At 41.9% G+C, this 22,558-nt stretch overlaps 1 protein-coding gene across 7 annotated transcripts in view; it reads right to left on the reverse strand.

The window, feature by feature from the left end:
- TNRC6A (trinucleotide repeat containing adaptor 6A) overlaps positions 1–15,093 on the reverse strand; it is a 106,593-nt gene extending 91,500 nt beyond the window's left edge. For 2 of the 7 annotated variants that reach the window (XM_047714483.1, XM_047714482.1), the window contains exons 1-2: positions 14,673–15,092; positions 14,253–14,300 (exon numbers count right to left, since the gene is read on the reverse strand). In XM_047714483.1, coding sequence (XP_047570439.1) covers positions 14,253–14,300; positions 14,673–14,677 — 53 coding nt within the window. In that variant the 5' untranslated portion in view covers positions 14,678–15,092. Of the gene's footprint in view, positions 1–11,865; positions 12,031–14,252; positions 14,301–14,672 lie in introns of those variants that run through there. The other 5 variants (XM_047714484.1, XR_007124575.1, XM_047714487.1 and 2 more) reach the window with 5 other exon arrangements.
- Between the last annotated feature and the right edge of the window lie 7,465 nt (positions 15,094–22,558).

The raw sequence follows: 22,558 nt of genomic DNA on the forward strand, positions 1-22,558 counted from the left end.
AGTTTAAGAAGGATCACTGGATTTGGGACCAGTTCTTACAAAGCAACAATATTAAAAATCATTTTGTTTTTAAAAAAAAGAGAGAGAGAGGAAACATCACACAAATATGAACTGAGAGACATCCTACAGAATGACTAGCCTGGACTCTAAAAAATACCAAGATCTTCAAAAATAGAGAAACTTCTAGAATGCAGGTGACTAAACGAACGTGAAAACCACAAGCAACCTCTATTCCTGAACTGAATCTCTAACAAGAAAAAGTCTTCTGATTTACTCTAAAAGGCATTATTGAAACAACTGGCAAAATTGGAGTAAGATCTATAGCTTCACTATTAAGACTGTACCAATATCACTTTTCCAATTTTGATAATGGTTCTGTAGTTACTAAGGAAATGTCTTTGGGGTGCCTGGGTGGGTGGCTCAGACAGTTAAGCATCTGACCTCAGCCCAGGTCTTCATCTCAGGGTTGTGAGTTCAAGCCCTGTGTTGGCAACCTACTAAAAAAAAAAAAAAAAAAAAAAAGTCTTTGATTTTAGGAAATAACTATTTAAAAGTTTTTAGGGCTAAAGGAACATCATGCTTTCAGGTCATTCTAAAAGGATCCAGAAAAAAAATTACTGTTTTTTTCTTTATGTAACAAGAGAGAATGATAAAGCAAATGTGTTTGAATGCTAGCACCTGACTAATACAGGTGAAGGCTATTCAGGAATTCTTTGCTCTATTCTTGCAAAATTTCTCTAAATCTTAATTATTTTAAAATTAAAAGCTTACGGGGCGCCTGGGTGGCTCAGTGGGTTAAGCCTCTGCCTTCGGCCCAGGTCATGATCTCAGGTTCCTGGGATCGAGTCCCACCTCCTGCTTTCTGCTCAGCGGGGAGCCTGCTTCCTCCTCTCTCTCTGCCTGCCTCTCTGCCTACTTGTGATCTCTGTCAAATAAATAAATAATATCTTTTAAAAAAATGAATAAATAAAATCTTTTTAAAAAATAAAAATAAGGGACGCCTGGGTGGCTCAGTTGGTTAAGCAGCTGCCTTCGGCTCAGGTCATGATCCCAGCGTCCTGGGATCGAGTCCCACATCGGGCTCCTTGCTTGGCAGCGAGCCTGCTTCTCCCTCTGCCTCTGCCTGCCACTCTGTCTGCCTGTGCTCACTCTCGCTTCTCTCTCTATGACAAATAAATAAATAAAATCTTTAAAAAAAAAAATAAATAAAAATAAAAATAAAAAATAAAAAGCTTAGAGGGGCAATGGGTGGCTCAATCATAAAGTGTCTGCCTTCAGCTCAGGTCATGTTCCCAGGGTCCTGGGAACAAGACCCGCATCGGGCTCCCTGCTCAGCAAGAAGCCTGCTTCTCCCTCTCCCTCTGCCCCTGCTTGTGTCCCCTCTTACTGTCTCTGTCAAATAAAGAAAATCTTAAAATAAAATAAAATGCTTAGGTTGAAGACACTTGGGTGAGATTAGAAACAGAACAGATACCCTACCACAATGACAGAAGCACTCTGTAGTTTGCAAGTGCTCTGAGAGATTATCCATTGGAAGCTGAAGGCTGACACACAGAACTGATGTTACTGCTATTTGACGCTTAGAAACCAAGGATCAGAAGGTCTAAATGACTTGTATGGTAGGTACAAGGTAATGGTAAGGCTGACCCAAAACCTGGTTTGCTAAACTACCCTCCTAAACTCTACTCCTCTTTTGAGGCTTAACTTAATTACTAGCTCCTTCATGATTCTTTCCAACTCCCACAAACTTCACCCTTCACCTCTCATTAAACAATGTTCATTTTCTAATTATTTCAGATGTTAATCTCACTCTTCCAAATAGGACTAATTGCCGCTCTGAGAGCAAAAACCAGTTCTACTTGTATTGTACATCCCAGCATTGGGCACTGCAATTAAATTCTTGCTTCTTTGCTTTTACTAACACTTTAACTCTATCACCAACCACCAGAGAGGCATTCTTTTCACTCTTACTTTTACCCACATTCTGGTTAAGGACCATCCTACTTCAGTCTCCAATACCTACTTGTGTAAGCACCTTATTTCTCTTAAGCCTCCATCTCCTCATTTATAAGAAGTCTCAAACTGTACCTCCTCCCCAGGGCTGTTGTGAAAATTAAATTAAGTAATGCAGAGAAAGTGCTTAACAGATGTATATAATGTATACACTCATTGTTGGCTACAAGACAGGTACAAAACACTGCTCTAAAGCTAAGGTTAGGACACAAAGGTTCCAACTAAAGGGAGAACCTACAGTGGAAAACAGAACTGATGCAGCTCTTTGAGTGGAAAACAGTTTGGAGGTTCCTCAAAAAAATTAAAGATACAACTACCAGGGAGCCAGTAATCCCACTTCTGGGTATACAACCAAAGGAAATAAAACCAAGGTATCAAAAAGGTTATCTGCACTTCCATGTTGACTGCAGCATGATTCACAATAGCCAAGATATGGAAACAGCCCAAGTGTCCACCAGTGAATGATGTAGATGTGGCACACATGTGTCTATGTTGTGTGTCTCTACACATGATGGAGTATTATTCAGCCACAAGAAAGAAGGAAATTCTGCCATTTCCGACAACCTGGATGGGCCTTTAGGGCACTGTGCTAAGTGAAGTCAGTCAGACAGAGAAAGACAAATACTGCGTATCACTTATACATGGAATCTAAAAAAAGATGAACTTGTAGAAACAAAGTACAACAGTGGTTACCAGGGATATGGAATGGGAGAATTGGGGAGATGCTGTCACAGTATACAAACTTGCAACTAGAATAGAGGTTCTAGAAATCTAATGAATAGAATAGTGATCACAGCCAACAACACTATTATATACTTCAAAGTTGCTAAAAGACTAGATCTCAAATGTTCTCACCAAAAAGAAATGCTAATTATGTGACATGAGAGGTGTTAGCTAACACTATAGCGGTAATCATACCGCAATACATAAACATATCGTATCAGCACACTCTACACCTTCAACTTACACACAGATTCCAGTATCTTTAAAACAAAAAACAAAACAAATAAAAAACAGCACACAAGGGCAATGCACTAACCACTGGGGGGCGGGGGGGAGATGAGTTGTCAATTATATCCATATAAAGCTGGAAAAAATTAAAATTAAAAAGCAAAAATGAAAACAGAACTCAATACATAAGAACAATTATTATAGCACAATGAAGATAGATGCCAGAACAATTCAAGACCCCAGATTCCAAACCAGACCAAACCAAGTACCAGGTACCAAAAAGACAAAGATATCAAAACTCCAGACCAAACTCTTATGAATATAGACACCAAAATCATCAACAGAAGACTAATAAATTGAACCAGCAACATATAAACAGGACTAATGACCATGCTCAAAGGAGATTTACGCCAGGAATTCAAGGTTGGTTTAACATATGAAAATCAATATACTACAACATATTAACAGAACAAAGGACTGAAACTACATGATCTCACTAGATACAGAAAAAGCATTTGACAAAATCCACCCTTTCATGACAAGACAAAAACACTCAAACTAGAAATAGAAGGAAACTTCCTTAACCTGATAAAGGGCATCGACAAAAGCCCACAGATCACAACACACGTAACAGTTAAAACTGAAAGCTTTTCCTCCAAGATGAGAATTGAGACAAGAATGTCTGCTCTTGCCATTTCTAGTCAACACTGTACAGTAGGTTCCATTCAGAAAAACTGAGCAAGAAAAATACGTAAAAGGCATTGAGATTGGAAAGGAAATTGTAAAACCATCTCTATTTGCTGATGATACAGTGTTATAGAGGGAGAGTACTAAAGAATACACACACACACTGACTACGAGAAATAATAAACAAGTTTGGCACAGCTGCAGGATACAGGATCAACATACAATATCAACTGATTGGGGCACGTGGGTGGCTCAGTCAGTTAAGCATCCAACTCTTGATTTCAGCCCAGGTCACGATCTCTTAGTCATGAGATCAAGCCCCGCATTGGGCTCCATGCTGAGTGTGGAAGTCTGCTTAGGATTCTCTCCCCTTGCCATCCCCTACGCCCCCCACCTCACCATGTGAGAGCGCACACACACTTCTTAAAAAAAAAAAAAAATCAATTGTCTGATGTGTTACAACATAGATGAACCTTGGGGACATTATGCTAAGGAAAGTAAGTTAGTCACAAAAGGGCAAAAATTGCACAATTCCACTCATATAAGGCACCTAGAACAGTTAAATTCACAGAGACAGAAAGCAGTATACTGGTTGCCAGGAGTTGAGAGGATGGAAGAATGGGGAGTTGTTTTTTAACAGGTACAGAGTTTCAATTTTGTAAGATGAGAAGAGTTGTGGAGACCGATGGTGGTGACATTTGCACAACACTATGAAAATATAGTTAATGTCACTGAAATGTACACTCAGAACTGGTTAAGATGGTAAACTGGACATAACAAAATTTTAAACTTGTGCTTCAAGGGACATCAAGAAAAAAGGCAACCCATTGAGTGGGAGAAAATATTTGTAACTCATGTATCTAATAAAGGACTTATATCTAGAATATATAAAGAACCCTTATATGGCACTGGCTAGCTAGTTTATAGGGCATGAGACTTTTTTTTTTTTTAATATGACACATTTGAAGGCAGTCTTTTTTTTTTTTTTAAGATTTTATTTATTTATTTGACAGAGAGAGAGAGAGATCACAAGTAGGCAGAGAGGCAGACAGAGAGAGAGGGGGAAGCAGGCTCCCCGCCGAGCAGAGAGCCCAACGTGGGGCTCGATCCCAGGATCCGGAGACCATGACCAGAGCTGAAGACAGAGTCTTAACCCTCTGAGCCACCCAGGCGCCCCTTGAAATTACTTAAAAATAAAATCTTGAAAAAAAAATTCTTATGGGGCGCCTGGGTGGCTCAGTGGGTTAAGCCGCTGCCTTCGGCTCAGGTCATGATCTCAGGGTCCTGGGATCGAGTCCCACATCGGGCTCTCTGCTCAGCAGGAAGCCTGCTTCCCTCTCTCTCTCTCTCTGCCTTCCTCTCCGTCTACTTGTGATCTCTCTCTGTCAAATAAATGAATAAAATCTTTAAAAAAAAAAAATTCTTATAACTCAACAATAGAAAAATGACCAACTTTTAAAATGGACACAGGATCTGAATAGACATTTCCCCAAATCAGACACATAAATGGCCAATAAGCATGCAAAAAGATGTTCACATCATTAGTTATTAGGGAAATGCAAATCAAAACCACAATGACATACCACTTCACACAAAGATAATAAAAACAAACAGTAACAAGTGTTATTGGTAAGGAGATACCGGAGCCCTCATACATCACAGTAGAATGGCTCAGATACTTTGGAAACAGTCTGGCAGTTCCTCACAAAGTTAAACACAGAATTACCATATGCCCCAGCAATTCTGCTTCTAGGTACGTGCCCAGGTGAATTGAAAGATTTATGGTCACTTACCCAGGAATGTTCATATCATTGTTTTTCATGACAGCCCTAAAGTGAAAACCCTAATAGTGCTCATCAACTGATGAATGGATAAAGAAAATGTGGTATATCACAGTGCCTGGCTGGCTCCATCAGAGAAGCATGGGACTCTTGATCTTGGGGTTGTGAGTTCAAGCCCCACATCGAGCATAGAGATTACTTAAAAAACAAAGAAAAAAAAATTTTTTTAATGTGGTAGGGGGTGCCTGGGTGGCTTAGTTGGTTAAGCATCTACCTTTAGCCCAGGTTGTGGTCCCAGTGTCCTGGGATTGAGTCCCACATCGGGCTCCCGGATCAGCGGGGAGCGTGCTTCTCCCTCTCTCTGCTGCTCACCCTGCTTGTAGTCTCTTGCTCTGCCACTCCCCCCTGCTTGTGCTCCTCTAACAAATAAAATATTTTTTTAAAAACGTGGCATAGGGGCGCCTGGGTGGCTCAGTGGATTAAAGCCTCTGCCTTCAGCTCAGGTCATGATCCCAGGGTCCTAGGATTGAGCCCCACATTGGGCTATCTGCTCAGCAGGGAGCCTGTTTCCCCTCCTCTCTCTCTGCCTACCTCTCGGCCTACTTGTGGTCTCTGTCAAATAAATAAAATCTTTGAAAAAGAAATGTGGTACAGATATAAAATGGAATATTTTTCACACGTAGAAACAAGTACTGATACATACTACAACATGAATGAGCCCTGAAAACATGCTAAGTAAAAGACAAGACATAAAGACCATGTATTATATGATCCCACTTATATGAAATGTCCAGAATGGGCCAATCCATTGTAGATTAGTGGCTGCCAGGGATTCTGGGTAGGGGTGATGATTGCACAACTCAATATACGAAAACCATTGAATCATATACTTTAAAAGGTTGGATTTATGGTTTGTTAATTTCATCTCAATAAAGCTGCTATTAAAAAGTTGAGGGAAGGGGCGTCTGGGTGGCTTAGTTGGTTAAGCATCTGCCTTTAGCTCAGATCATGATCCTGGGGTCCTGGGACTGAGTCCTGCACTGGGCTCCCTGCTCAGTAGAGTCTGCTTCTCCCTCTGCCTCTACCCCTCCCCACTGCTCATGCTCTCTTACTCTCTCCCTCTCAAATAAATAAATACAATCTTTTTAAAAAAAGATTGTATTTAGGGGTGCCTGGATGGCTCAGTGGGTTAAAGCCTCTGCCTTCAGCTCAGGTCATGATCCCAGGGTCCTGGGATCGAGCCCCACATCGGGCTCTCTGCTCAGCGGGGAGCCTGCTTCCTCCCTGTCCCCCCCTCTCTCTGTCTACTTGTGATCTCTGTCTGTCAGATAAATAAATAAATAAATAAATAAAATCTTTAAAAAAAAAAAAGATTGTATTTATTTATTTGACAGAGAGACACAGAGAGAGGGAATACAAGCAGGGGGAGTGGAGAGGGAGAAGCAGGCTTCCCGCTGAGCAGGGACCTGATGTGGGGCTTGATCCCAGGATCCCAGGATCATGACCTGAGCAGAAGGCAGATGCTTAAGAACTGAGCCACCCAGGCGCCTCATAAATAAATTAAAAAAAAAAAAAAAGTTGCAGCAGTGTAGAAGATGCACTTGATGCCCCTTCCTATCTTTACATGGTAAGAGTCTCAGGTACACATATGTCTCACAACACCTGGAGCTTCACAAGTAGAACACTATGTAAAACCTATGTCTCTGACATCCTTTGTATGGTCAATTATCAAACAGTGAAGTAATGCTTAAAAACACATTTAAAAGCACTGCATATTTGAGCACCACATAGTACTATTTCCTTGTGTTTTAGAGGGCTACCTCAAAAGAATAAGACCAAAGTCAACAAAACACAGATGTCAAAATTATAAAAATATTCAATTATCACTGCGGCAAGCTGCTCAGTAAATGCTAGCTGACTCAAATCCCTTAGTAAGAACAGCAAAACAAGTGACTCGGTTTAATCTTGTTGGTTATTATACCAAATCCAATCAATCACTGTTTGCAGAAATTATCTTTTAAGGTTCAAAGTATAAAATTCCTTAACCGGTTTCAATCGGTTGTTAACATTCCATCTGAAGCAGGAAGTCAGCTGAGTCATCCACATATAACAGACTGCTGCAGATTCAAAATGCTCTTCCCTAGTTACAAGAGTAGAAAGGCTAGGATTTCTGCTTCATAGCCAACTCACACACCCAGAGTATGCAAATTGTTTTAAAAATAAGACCACCTTCATAGGAAATTTAAGCTATATTTATTTCCATGGGTCTTGTTTTTTTTTTTTATTTTTTTAAGAGAGAAACTACGCCTTTGTCGAACATTACTTTCTCTCTTTGAAGCTTAAAATCTCTTCATTGCCACTATTCAGCTCCTCTGATATCCTCCCTGTAACATGTTGTTTCTTACTCGTTGGGGAGCCATGACCCTTTGAAACCAGATAAATGCTAAGAACCATCTTTTTTTTTTTTTTAAAGCACATATTCAATTTTTCAAAGTATTTCATACCATCTGTATCCCTGTATAAAATCCAGGATGAGAATCTCTGTTCAGTGGGACATCCTTTTTCAGGATGCAGATTGCAAGCCCTGTTTTATTTTCTGACCCAGGTTATCAGTTTATCAGTGGTGAAAGCTGAAAACAAGCAGCTTTCATGTCTAACAATTAGGGAGCTACCTCCAGAATGACCCTCCAAAAAAGTGCAATTGTCACAAGCGATCAGTTTAAACATGAAGACGTGTAATTACTGTAACCTCAACTATTTAAAATTATATCTCAGTTTGACCTCATTGTTGGCATGTCTGAAAATGAAAGAAACAAAGAGTGAGCAGGAAGGTAAAAGCACTGGGTCCACTTTCGGCTAATTTGCTTAAAAATGGTGGGGGAGGGCGCCTGAGTGGCTCAGTGGGTTGAGCTGCTGCCTTCGGCTCAGGTCATGATCTCAGGGTCCTGGGATCGAGTCCCACATCGGGCTCTCTGCTCAGCAGGGAGCCTGCTTCCCTCCCTCTTTCTCTGCCTGCCTCTCTGTCTACTTGTGATCTCTCTGTCAAATAAATAAATAAAATCTTAAAAAAAAAAAAATGGTGGGGGAAGGAGCCCGATGTGCTGTCCTGAGAGCACATAACCTATACATTATTCCTGCCAAAAAGGTTTCACTGTGGGCGCCTGGGTGGCTCAATGGGTTAAGCCTCTGCCTTCGGCTCAGGTCATGATCCCAGGGTCCTGGGATTGAGCCCCATATTGGGCTCTCTGCTCAGCAAGGAGCCTGCTTCCCCCTCTCTCTCTCTGCCTGCCTCTCTGCCTACTTGTGATCTCTCTCTGTCTGTCAAATTAAAAGAAGAAAAAGAAAAAGAAAAATCTTAAAAAAAAAAAAAAAAGATTTCATTGTATCTAATCCTACAGAAACCATCAGAAAAATCCAAACTGAAGCCTGCAAAAACTAGTCTGGACTACTCAAAATGTCAGTGTCATGAAGGGGAAAGAAAAGGGTAAGAAGCTGCCTCTGATGTAGAGAAATTACAGACAACTAAAAGCAACTCTGGGTTAGAGAATGAAGGGCCAAAAACCCAACATATTTTTTAAAAAAGTTACTAGGATGGCTGGGAAAATCTGAATAAGGACAGAAGGGCATTGTGACAAAGTTAAACTTACCTGTGAGTGATAATGAGATTGTTATACAGAATGCCCTTATTCTCAGGAGATGTGTGTTGTCTTACTTAAGGATGAATTGGCCACGAAAAAACTATATGGCAAAATATTAATAATAGGGAGATACCCAGATGTTCGCCACACTAATCTTGCTATTTTGCTGAAGGTTAGAATGATTTTTTAAAAATTTTAAATAGGAGGACATTTTGAGTGAGATTGTCATAAGTCATTCTGAGCAGAAAACATACAGCACATTCTATTTTTGTCTCTCCAATCACGGGCAATACTTCTAAGGTTGCCAGAAAACAGAACTGTAAGGGACTTTAATTTATACTTGCAGACTTACTTCAGAAGCCAAAAACACAAGAGGTTACAGAGGGGTACTCAGACTTTTTAATGATGTTCATATTTAAATTTTCCAGAGGGCTGTTACGCATTTTTAAATTAAGCTTACAGTTTTTGATTCATTTATTTTATCAATTGACTACCACATAGCTGCCAAATTAAGCGAGGAAGAAACCTACCAATATGAATTTGTTGGCCTACAAACCGTATCACAGGAAAGCAAGAGAAAACCTTAACAAAATTGGAAGTAATTTTTTTTTCTCAGATAAAGGTGGATGAATTGCCAAAAGTAGGATCCACCTTATCTAGACAGACCTAATGCTCTGGTTTATTCCTGCTATCCCTAATCTTTCCTTATTTAGCACCTGTCCCAGGAAAAAGTGCCTCAGATAACAATGTCCCAGTTTAGATGCTACATTATATGGCACTACAGCATCTTTAACAATTTTTCTTAAATGATGGTGTTTAATAGTTGGTTTAGGGAGGAAAAATCAGCTAACGTGAAGTGTTTAACTTTTTCGTAAGACAATATACTCTACATTATAGAAATAAATTAATTAATAAAATGGGCACAAAATACATTAAGTGTTCTTACATTTTCAGAAAGAAATGAGAAATCAAAGTTATTTTTCTATTATGCATTATAAAATAAAATACTGCACATTTGCAAGACCTCAGTAGTTAGAGTCAAAAGACCTGTTGGAATCCCAGCTCCGTCACTTGAGAGAATATAACCTTGACTGAGTTACTGGATCTGTCTTAAACCATAGCTTTCTGACTTGTAAAATGGAAGAGATCAGAATCCTGGCTGGTCTCTCTAATCTCACGGTCCAGCTCTATATACTGAATGATTCTATGCCTTTGGGCTCCAAAATATTTTTTAAAATTAGATCAGTTGCCTCGGATTTTTTTTTACAACTAGCAAATGTAACTTACCATATTCTCTCACCAAACTCCTATTTCTATTCTGACCTCTCTTCTGTTCAGAGGCTGGGTCAATCTCTCATTCACCCACGATGGTGTTTAAACCCCTCTCACAACTAATCCCAGCTTAGTTGACTGCCAAATGCCAGATTCCACTTTCTCAGTATCTCCCACTCTCAGCTCTTTTCTCCCAACACTGTAATTCAGGTCTTCATCAACACCTGCCTTATTCTATCATACCACACCACCTTACCCAAAAGCATGGAATAACTCCATACTACCAACAAGATCTATGCCACAAGATCTAAGTCCTCAACCTAATACTCAAGAACCTCTGCATCTGGCCCTGCTCTTCCGCACCAATCCAAACTACCCACTGCTATTTCAAAACTCCCTGTACTTCCCGGGATTTTGTACCACTAGTTCTGTTGTTCTTACTCTGCCCTTTTCTCTGCCTTTCCAAATTGAGTTCATCCTTTAAATTTCAGTTCTAGGGGTGCCTGAGTGGCTCAGTTGGGTAAGCGTCTGCCTTCGGTTTAGTCATGATCTCAAGGTCCTGGGATGGAGCCCCGCATCAGGCTCCCTGCTCAGCAGGGAGTCTGCTTCTCCCTCTCCTTCTGCCCACCCCCACGATTTTGTACACTCTCAGATAAATAAAATCTTTTCAAAAAAATTTTAAAAAATAAAGTTCAGTTCCAGTGGTGACCACTCCCACCCCATCACAGTTCCCTTTTTTGAATGCCCATGATAATGACATAAAGTGACACATTTTAACGGCCAACAGTGTTATTTAAAAATATAGTTTACCCCAGGTAGTAAACTAAATTTCTCTTCTGACAATTCTGTTTAACTGGTACTGGCTACCTGGCACACTGTCTTGAGGATTCGCCACTTAGCAGAGGGAAAGGAGAATGGCAACACAACGCCAACATTCAGAAACTAGAAGGTTCAATCTAGGGGCCCACACAATAGGATTTGTACTTCCAATGTATTAAAAGGTATAAAAATTAACGTTTAAATATTTAACATTAAAATTTCATACGTTTGGTTATCTGCAGGGAATATGAAGATCTAGAATGACAGTTCTCAGCTGGGGCTGATTTTGCCCCCCAGAGAACATTTAGCAATATCTAAAGACATTTCTTTTTTTTTTTTTTTTTTTTTTAATTTTTTTTTTTAAGATTTTATTTATTTATTTGACAGAGAGAAATCACAAGTAAGCAGAGAGGCAGGCAGAGAGAGAGGAGGAAGCAGGCTCCCTGCTGAGCAGAAAGCCCAATGTGGGGCTCGAACCCAGGACCTGGGATCATGACCTGAGCCGAAGGCAGCGGCTTAACCCACTGAGCCACCCAGGCGCCCCAAGACATTTCTGAATGTTACAACTGGAAGGGAGTGATACAGGCAGATGCTGCTGACCATCCCACAAGGCACATGGCAGACCTCACAATAATAAATTATCTGGTCCAAAATGTCAACAGAGCCCAAGTTAAGAAACTCTGATCTAGAAGTATCAAATGTACCTGTGGGTTCTGCCTCCTCAAAGATATTTTCAAGTTTTTCAAGATGAAGAACCATGCCTCTAAAAAGAGACGATACAATATGATCCGAAGCCTGACAGCTCCTCCAAAACCAGTGATGTGGCCTCCTGAAAGTTATTTAACCTCTTTATGCCTCAAAGTCTTCTTCTGTAAAACAGGAATAATAGTACCTACCTCACACCGTGACCCAGGGATCAGATGAGTCCATGTAAAGTCTTCAGAAAATGTGCCAGGCAGATAGTAAGCATTCAGTACACTTACTACTTCTGTTCTTCCCCTCCCAAGTGCCTAGCCTTGCATTTGGAACATAGAAGATGCTCAAGAAATGTTTGCTAAAGGAATACAGAATAATGCCTTGATTTCCTGGGGAAAACATAAATGCTTCAAGACATACACACTCTCCTTATTTGGGAAAAAGGAAGCACAGACCTAGAGATGGAGCTGAAGGCAAGCATTTGCCCACCCAATCACACCTCTCCCTCCTTGGACCTTTTAACCTTTAGGCAATGCTACCCTCCCACAGTCCTGATATACTGCCTTGTAATCTCCTTAAAAATTGTTCCTCCTCATTGTGCCTGACTACCAACTGCAGTGTAGAGCTATCCTTAAATATGGAATGAGATGGTAACTTAACCCCTACACCATCTACTTTGTATTAGTTATTCATGTACATATGACAGTCTTCCTACCAGATTGTACATGCTCTCTGTGGCCAGGGACGACACTGAACTCCTTTTCATACAACCCAGGGGACCTCACACACCTTAGGAACTGACTAGCCCAAATCTCTCATTTTATAGATTACATACAGAGGCTAAGTGATTTGCCAAGAATCAAGGTCATATTGTAAGTGGCAGGGCTGGGATTCAAACTCTGATATATAACTTATATAGAGACTCTACGTTCTCTCCAACTGTAATAGCACATGAAAATTGTAACTGGTAAAGGCAATTTTTAATTAAGCCCCAGAAAACCTGCATAGAAATTATACTGATATAGTTAACTGACAAAGCAAAAATGGGAGGAGAAATAGACTCCAAGCTCCCTTCTGCTGCTGAAAATTCAATCTGTTTTCTTTAATGGTCTCATATCTTAACATATATTTTTTTAAGCTTTTTGACAACAAAAATTACTAAATGTCTAAAGAACAGTTGTTTAATCAGTGATGTCAGGCTTAATTTCCTTGAACCGGTCCCCATAATTATAAGAAATGATAATTATAAGAAAATCTCTTATTTGGTAAGCCAATGATGCCCACCCTTCACCCACTGAGAAGATTTTTTTTAACTATCACGTTACCAGATTAATATCTATAAAACTCAAAAGACCAGCATTTGGGATAATTTTATATGGTGAAAAATATTCACATGATTTGAACTGAGTGTTATTAACCTCACCATAAACGTAAAACTTACAATCGTAAAGGACAAACTACATTTAAGACTTAAGATAGGAGAGATTTTATTTTATCCTGTCCAAGTGAAAAAGAAAGCTGCTCACTGATAAGGTTCATCCAGAAGTTTCTCTGAGTTTCCCCATATGATTCAAAAGAAAACGGCCAATAAGGACAAGACCGTAAGAAAATGAATTTGAAAAGAGTTAAATATAATGCAATGCTCTGATGCTTTAAGCAGTTACAGCTCGCTAAAGCTAATCGTTTCCACAAAGGCTACGTTTAAAAATCAAAAAACTCCCTTTGTGGTGGAGATTTAAGTTACCAGTGCAAAAACACTCAGGCCCAGCAGAAACGATAAGCATTTAATGGGAATAGATTTTTAATTATTTTACCAGTTGATAAAAAGAGCACACACCGACCACAGACACAAATGTAGTTTCAAAAGAAAACAAAACGCAGTTTATGCTCGGTAAAGTTCAAGGGCAAAACTGTTTCCAGTGCAACAGAATCCGCCTGACTACAATGTGTTGGGGGGAAAAAAAATGCGAACATAGTATCTTCTTATAAAGGCAACAATTTGAGTTACAAAGTAATAACGGTGAAGCCAAAACAGTTTGACAGCCCGCCATAAGGGCCGCCTCAATCATGAGTCACACAATGCCTGCAACCATTTACAATAGTAATTAATGCACAAGTCCCCTAATTAAATTCTAAAAGGGTGAGAATGCTTTAACTAAGTTTACAAGAATTGCTTTTCGCTGTTTTTTCTTCCCCCAAAGAAAAGAACACACGCGTAATTACGCATCTCCCCGCAATCCCTCCATACAATATTCCCTCCGGCCTCTTCTCCCGAATGCCAATTCCCTGTGTGCGAAAAGAAAATGACACGGGGGAACTTCTAAACCCAGAAAGGACGAACCAGAGTGGAAATACACGATTAATGGGGCGACAGACGGAAGCTCGCCCATCTTACCTGCTAAGATTCCTTTCTACGTCTTTGGTAGCTTTAGCTTCCAATTCTCTGCAAGAGAAAAGAAAAAAGAGAGAGAGAGAGATGCGCGTGAAAACGGAGCCGCTGCGGCAGAAGCTCGCGCCGGGGCGGATGGGGGAGGGGAGGGGAGCCCGGGGGTGCTCACAAAGCTGCGGGGCTGCAGCCCGGACTGCGGGCAGGAGGCGCGGGCGGGCCGCAGCCCCCGGCCCGGCCCCAGAGGCGCACCGCGGCCCCTCCGGGCCTCCTGCCCGACCTCCGCAGCGGCGCCCCCACACCCCCCCGCCGGGGACCGAAGTCTCGGGGACGCCCGCCGCCGCCGCTGCCGCCGCCGCCCGCAATCGCGGGCCCTGCGGCAGCGCCCCAGGCTCCTCCCGCCTGGAGGGAGGCCCCCGCCCCACTCACCTCATGTGTGTAAAGTGCACGAGCAAGTGGGGCGCGGCGAGTGAGGCTCACGAGCCTCAAGCCCTCCGCAGCGCCGCGGGGAGAGGCCCGAGCCGCTGCACCAGCGCCATTTTCTACACCGACCCGCTGCCGCCGCCGCCGCCACCGCCGCCGCCGCAGGCCCCAGACCGGAAGTGAATGCCCTGTTCGGCAACCCCTTCCGGGGCCGCCGCGGCCACCGGCCTCAAGATGGAGGCCCTAGCAACTAGCCCCGCAGCCGGGGCAGGCCCTTGGCAACCACCCGGGTGCGGCTCGCGGTCGGCCGCTGGACCTCCCTGAGGGGAGGGTCACCGCCTCCGAGGCGCCCTGCACAGCGGCTGGGGGGCCCGCCGAGCCCCGGACCCAGCCTCCGTCGCCGCGGCCGACTGCGATCCGACTGGAGTCCCGCCCCTCCTCCTCCTCCTTCTTTGCTGCGACACAAGTTTCCTTCCCTGCCGCCCGGCCCCTCCCCCACCGAAACACACCAAAAAAAAAAAAAGAGCTAAACCGCAAATTCTACCCCTGCCGCAGCAAGATGAGCTCGCGCGGCTTTTGAAATCCGGCACTTGTAATTATTTTTGACCTTGGGCCAATTATTTAACCTCTCTGCTCCTCTGCTTCCTCCTCAGGTAAAGAATGCATACCTTAGGCGGACTATAAGCCTTAAAAGCGATTTTTATCCACCGAATTTTGCAGACCGTTTGACTCAGCAATTCCCCTGGCATGAATTTCTGTTCCGAAAACAATCCCGGGCATCTACAAATATTTCACCGTCAACATGTTAAGTCCCGGGGATGATGATGGTGAAAAATTGTAAACGGCCAAAATGTCCAACACTCTGAGGTGGCTTTAAAAACTGAATTACTGGCGTGCGTTAGGGTACTGCAAAAATGATGGGGAGGAAAAGTAACGGCGTGGGGGAAAGTGGTTACAATAGAGTAAGTGAAAAAGTGGGTTCCAAACTCGCTTCCACGGTAGGAAACATGTAGATACAATACGATACATACGTGTAGTAAAGTAAAAATACCTAAGTGTCCATGGGAGAGTCATACATACCTACAGGTAGATACAGCAATATATTTCCACGTAGATACAATAAGATACATGTGTTCATGTGTTCATGTATATGTGGATCTTCTTTCCGTCCTCTCCAAAAGCCTTTTTTTTTCCCTCCTAATCAAAAGATGATCCCTCCTTTGGATGCTTAAAATCCATTCCTTCTCCGAGACCTCACTCTAAGGATCATCCTGTTTTCCTCTTTCTAAACGAAGTCTTTCTTTCCATTGGATTTCAAACATGACCAAATCTCCCCCATTAAAAAAACAAAACCTCCCTTCACTGCCCAGTTCTTATCCTCTCTGAGGGAGATGTGTAATAAATAGGTTAATGAATAAATGAAAGAATGCACAGAAAGTCCTAAAGCACATGCACCAAAATGTTAACTGATGCGGATTTTAATTTTCTTTAATCTGGCTTTCTTATTTTGTTTCATTTTTACACAATGAGCATGTTAAAACACCTCCCCACCCCCCACCCCCCCCCAACACACACAAATTGCAAAAAACCAGGTTTATAGGAGTGCCTGGCTTGTTCACCTGGTGGAGCATGACTCTTGATCTTGGGGTTGTAAGTTGATGTCCCACATTGAGTGTAGAGATTAAAAAATAAAATTTCTTTTAACAGAGGGCCAGAGGGAGGAGGGAAGGACAGGGGGAGAGAGAAAATCTTAGGCAGACTCCAAGCCCAGCACTGAGCCCAAGGCAGGGCTTGGCCTCAGGAGCCTTGAGATCATGACCCCTGCCGAAATCAAGAAAACAACACTTAACCGACTGAGCCATCCAGGCACCCCAAAAATAAAATCTTAAAAAAAAAAAAAAGTCATGTGGGGCGCCCGGGTGGCTTAGTCAGTTAGGTATCGGATTCTTGATTTTGACTCAGGTCATGATCTCTGGATCCTGATCTTGGGGGCCTGGGATTAAGCCTTTGTGGGACCCCCTCCTCAGTGGGGAGCCTGCTTCTTCCTCTCCCTCTGGCTCTTCCCCTGCTTGTGCACTTTCTGTCTGTCAAATAAAGTGTTAAAAAAAAACAGATTTACACAATGTGAAATGTAAACGGCACCAAATAAATGCTAAGTGACTTCTTTTCTGGCCATCATCCCTAAGGTCCATAGATGTATATATTTGGTTTGGTTTTTCTTTTTTAATGGTTCTTTCTACTTGAAATGTTACAAATTATATCATTTCTTTAGGAGTTAAAAGATATGAACATGTATGTATAGCACAGTGTGCTTTCATGCCAGGTTTATGAATAATTTTCCATGATAGCATAACACCATAAAAACAGTATTTATCAGTATTTACAGAGCTGTTAAGATTAGCTGATTTTTTAAAAAAGATTTTGTTTATTTATTTGACAGAGATCACAAGTAGGCAGAGAGGCAGGCAGAGAGAGAGAGAGAGAGAGGAGGAAGCAGGCTCTCCACTGAGCAGAGAGCCAGATGCGGGGCTTGATCCCAGGACCCTGAGATCATGACCTGAGCCAAAGGCAGAGGCTTAACCCACTGTGCCCCCCAGGCGCTCCATGATTTTTTTTTTTTTTAATAAACTTCCTTAGGTTTGAATAACCCACTGGTTGTCCATTGGGACATATAGCTATGCCTGGTTTTTGGTTGGGTTTGGTTGTCATAACTGGATGCTACTGGTATCTACTGGGTAGAAGTCAGGGGTTCTGCTAAACATCCTACAATGCAAAGCACAGCCCCACAATACAAGAGTATCTGAACCAAAATGCCATTAGCACCTAAGATTGGGAAACCCTAGAACTAATTCCCAGCCCCAGGGAAGTTGAGAAGGTAGGATTTCTTGGAGATCTTTCCAGTGTGATTTGACATAACCCCTCCAGGGCTGCATTATGAAGCCATGCTAATCACTTTTTAATGAGCTCTTATGCATAGAGGTAGATCAAAGAAGAATGACCTTGTAAGACCAGCAGGGATTCCTTATCAGTAACCTTCTAAGGAATGTTGTCTTCTTATTATCATTTCCCTTTACTAAAAAAGTAGTCTCTCTTTCAACTATTTCGCATTATCATACATATTCTAGTAACTTCCATTTAAAAAAAAATATTTAACACAATGAGCACCGACCAACATATAGAATTGTTGAATCAGGGGTGCCTGGGTGGCTCACTTGGTTGAGCATCTGCCTTCCGCTCAGTTCATGATCCCAGGGTCCTAGGATGGAGCCGGCATAGAGCTTCCTGCTCAGTGGGAAGCCTGCTTCATCCTCTCCCACTCCCCCTGCTTGTGTTCTCTCTCTCTCTCTCTCCCTCATTCTCTCTCGATATGTCTCTCTCTGTCCAATATATAAACTCTTAAAAAAAAAAAAGAATTGTTGAATCATTACATTGTATATGTATATTAACTATACTGGAATTAAAATTAAAAAAAGAAAACACACAAAACAGGGTAAAGGGATAGGTGAAATGGGTGAAGGGGATTAAGAGTACATGTATCATGATGAGCGCTGAGTAATGTACAGAACTGTTGAATCGAATCATATTCTACACCTGATACTAATATAACACTGTATGGTAATTATACTTTATTTTAAAGAAGATATACGTTCAAATGATTTTCTAAAAATATTTCTTGCTCCTCAAATGGAGACATGGGTTATTTCTTTGAATGGATTTGCAGACCATTCTGTAATTCATGTAGACAATTGTTTTAAAACAATAAAGATGTTAAAGTAAAATAGATAAACAAATAAATAAATAAAACAACAAAAACAACAACAAAAACCAGTTGATGGATCCTCACTCCTCCACAGCTCCTTTTTTCTGCTCTCCTTCTTAGAAAAGCTTCTTGGAAAGTGTTAGAAAAGTGTTCTATACCAGCTACTTCCAACTGCTCACCTCCTGTCCACTTTCACCTGACATTGCTATTCATCCACCCAAATTGCTCTTATCAATGTCACAAATGACCCTGAAGCTGTCAAACTCAATGGTAATATTCCTAACCTGGTCTTGACTTAGCTCTTAGCTCTATTTCTGCAACTGGTCACTCCTACCTTCTTTTGAGAGTCTCTTCTCTTGGCTGCCTTGGCAGCCCACTCTCCCTGAATTTTTTTTTTTTTTTTTAGATTTTATTTATTTATTTGACAGAGTGAGAAAGATCACAAATAGGCAGAGAGGCAGGCACTTGGGGGCGGGGGGGGGGGGGGAGCAGGCTCCCCACTGAGCAGAGAGCTCTGATGCGGGGACTCATCCCAGGACCCTGAGATCACAACTGGAGCCAAAGGCAGAGGTCCATCCCACTGAACCACCCAGGTGCCCCTCCCTGAATTTCTTTTTACCTCTCTATCCTTTCCTTTTTTTTTTGTATCCTTTACCAGCATCTCCCAATTTATACCAAATAAATGTCAGGATCCCCAAGGCTCCGTTCCAGACCTCTTCCCCATGTCTCTCCACTTTCTCCTTGGGATGGATGATTGCATACATTCTCTTATATCTAAATACTGTTTAAATAGAGATGCTTTTCAGACTCCCAGTCTTAGCCTGTATCTCACATGTATACCCCAGAATGCCAAAATGACAGATCACCCATGCAAGAAATATGTATTGAGCACCTACTGTGTGGGCCTTTTACTCTGCCTTTTGTGAGGAACTACTTTGGTGGATTAAATCTAATGGGGCAGAGATAGATATATTTTTTTAAGCAAACTATAAAGTGTATAATTACAAACACAAGTGCACAGAAGGAATGTTGTTCTAAGCAAATGTAAAACAAAGGAACATCACATAGATTATGCGGCCAAAGAAAGTTTCTTTGAAAAAGTCAGGCTTTGGGGCACCTGGGTGGCTCAGTGGGTTGGGCCTCTGCCTTTGGCTCAGGTCATGGTCTCAGGGTCCTGGGATGGAGCCCAGCATCAGGCTCTCTGCTTGGTGGGGAGCCTATTTCCCCCCTCTCTGCCTGCCTCTCTGCCTCCTTGTGACCTCTCTTTCTCTGTGTGTCAAATAAATAAATAAAATCTTAAAAAAAAAGAAAAGAAAAGAAAAAGAAAATGTCAGGCTTCACTGAGAGCTGAAGGCTGAGGGACAGCCAACCAGGACCCAGGATATAGGAGAGGAAAGTTCTCAGGCTGGAATTTACATCTGGGCATCTTCCTTATGGATGAAAACAAGCTTTGCACTGCATTTGGCTTTAAATCCTCTGAAGCCACCATTTTTATTTTACTCACATAATCAATTCAGAACAAAACCAGAAACGAGATCTCGTATGTAGAGTAATGGGTTTCATTACCACTGCTCATTGAAGTAAGCAAATGCCATTTCCTACAACAAGCAGAGTCCCTAGATTCAATGAATATTAGAATATTTTGCATGGCTCACTGTCGAAGTTTACAGTTTGAGAATTTGGATATAACATGAAATGCCTTTCGACGATAACTTTTTATGAAATAAGCTGTAATTATCTCAGAAAACTTCTCACTCTTCTTAGCATAATAAGAAGCAGGCTGTACAAATCTAAATTTAAATTTAAATAAGACCCTTGGGGCGCCTGGGTGGCTCAGTGGGTTAAGCCGCTGCCTTCGGCTCAGGTCATGATCTCGGGATCCTGGGATCGAGCCCTGCACCGGGCTGTCTGCTCTACAGGGAGCCTGCTTCCTCCTCTCTCTCTCTCTCTCTGCCTGCCTCTCTGCCCACTTGTGATCTCTCTCTGTCAGATAAGTGAATAAAATCTTAAAAAAAAAAAAGAAAAAGATTTAAAAAATTTTAAATAAGACCCTTTCTCCATTTGTCTTTCTTCTTTAGGTTCTTGTTTCTTTGGTTTCTGAGGTTACCAGAACATAAATGTTCTCCAACTCTCTCATCTTTCTCTCACTGGGAGGAGTAAATGACTAGCTTGACTTAGGAAATTATGTGCTTGAAAGAAAATGATTTTTTTTTCCTCCCAAGTCTTTACCAAATGTCATCATGATATATCTATATATGTATTTTTTTAGGCAAAGCTCACTCAGAATATTCTTAAAATTAGAAAATTTTTCACAATAATGTGTAGATGGGAGTTGAAGGCATGAACATGAATTAGATTGCCTGGAGAGAGTATTTTTTTTTTAAAGATTTTATTTATTTATTTGACAGAGAGATCACAAGCAGGCAGAGAGGCAGGCAGAGAGAGGAGGAAGCAGGCTCCCCGCTGAGCAGAGAGCCCGATGCGGGGCTCGATCCCAGGACTCTGAGATCATGACCCGAGCCGAAAGCAGCGGCTTAACCCACTGAGCCACCCAGGCGCCCCTGGAGAGAGTATTTATTTTGTTAAAATTTATTTGGCACTTCTTATGTGCCAGGCATGCATTGTTCTAAGTGCTTTACAAATATGAACTAAACATTCATTGTTTTCCTCCCATGACTCCATGAGGTAGGAATGTGATTCCCATTTTACAGATGAGGATAAATAACTTGCTCAAAGTCCCATAAATTGTGGTAGTAAAACCAAGCAGTTTGGCTCCCGAGCCCATGTCACTAACCCCTACATTGAGACTGATTTATCTCAACCATAGTAGACTGTGCAGGACTTTTTTTTTAAGATTTTATTTATTTATTTGACAGACAGAGATCACAAATAGGCAGAGAGGCAGATAGAGAGAGAGGAAAAGAAGCAGGTTCCACGCTGAGCAGAGAGCCCGATGCGGGGCTCTATCCCAGGACCCTGGGATCATGATCTAAGCCGAAGGCAGAGTCTTTAACCCACTGAGGCACCCAGGCACCCCTCTCCAGGACTTTTGATAACAAATATTTTTTTTAAAGATTTTATTTATTTATTTGACAGAGAGATAGAGATCACAAGTAGGTAGAGCAGCAGGCAGAGAAGGGGAGGAAAGCAGGGTCCCCACCAAGCAGAGAGCCCGACTCAGGGCTCAATCCCAGGACTCTGAGATCATGACCTGAGTTGAAGGCAGAGGCTTTAACCCACTGAGCCACCCAGGCACCCCTGATAACACATATTTTATATTTTTTAATACCACCCCTTACTATCCGCAAATGAGCATCATAGGTAATATAATCCACCTAACACATAATTTCAAAAGATGTATATAATAAATTATCTCTGATTTAAAAGAGAAATAAGAGAGGGCACCTGGGTGGCTCAGTGGTTAAGCATCTGCCTTCGGCTCAGGTCATGATCCCAGGATTGGGCGATCAAGCCCCATATAGGGCTCCCTGTTCCCCCTGCTTGTGTTTCCTCTCTCCCTGTGTCTCTCTCTGTCAAATAAATAAATAAAATCTTTAAAAAGAGAGAGAGAGATAGAGAGAGGGAGAGAAATAAGGGAAACGTAAGTATAAAATAAAATGTCTTTCACCAGGTAAATGCTTGGGAAGCCTCAGTAAAAGAGGCAGATGCTAGCAGCTCTGTGTAGAATCCCTACTACAAATGTAGACTGACACGGTGGTGTCACATCAATTACCCACACACTAAGAACCGTGGTGATATTGGAGGCAAAATTTTTCTAGAATACAAAACAACTCTCAAGTTCTGAAACAACTAGACGGTAATTCTCCTTCAGTCAACGTGGTAATTGCATTAATGTTAGGGTCTATTAAAACTGAAAACGTGGGGCGCCTGGGTGGCTCAGTGGGTTAAGCCGCTGCCTTCGGCTCAGGTCATGATCTCAGGGTCCTGGGATCGAGTCCCGCATCGGGCTCTCTGCTCAGCGGGGAGCCTGCTTCCCTCTCTCTCTCTCTCTGCCTGCCTCTCCGTCTACTTGTAATCTCTCTCTGTCAAATAAATAAATAAATAATCTTTAAAAAAAAAAAACTGAAAACGTAAGGAGTTAGGTCCTTGGATAATGATAAATACACCTTCT

The sequence above is a fragment of the Lutra lutra genome, chromosome 18 (assembly GCF_902655055.1).
Source record: "Lutra lutra chromosome 18, mLutLut1.2, whole genome shotgun sequence".
Taxonomy (NCBI): domain Eukaryota; kingdom Metazoa; phylum Chordata; class Mammalia; order Carnivora; family Mustelidae; genus Lutra; species Lutra lutra.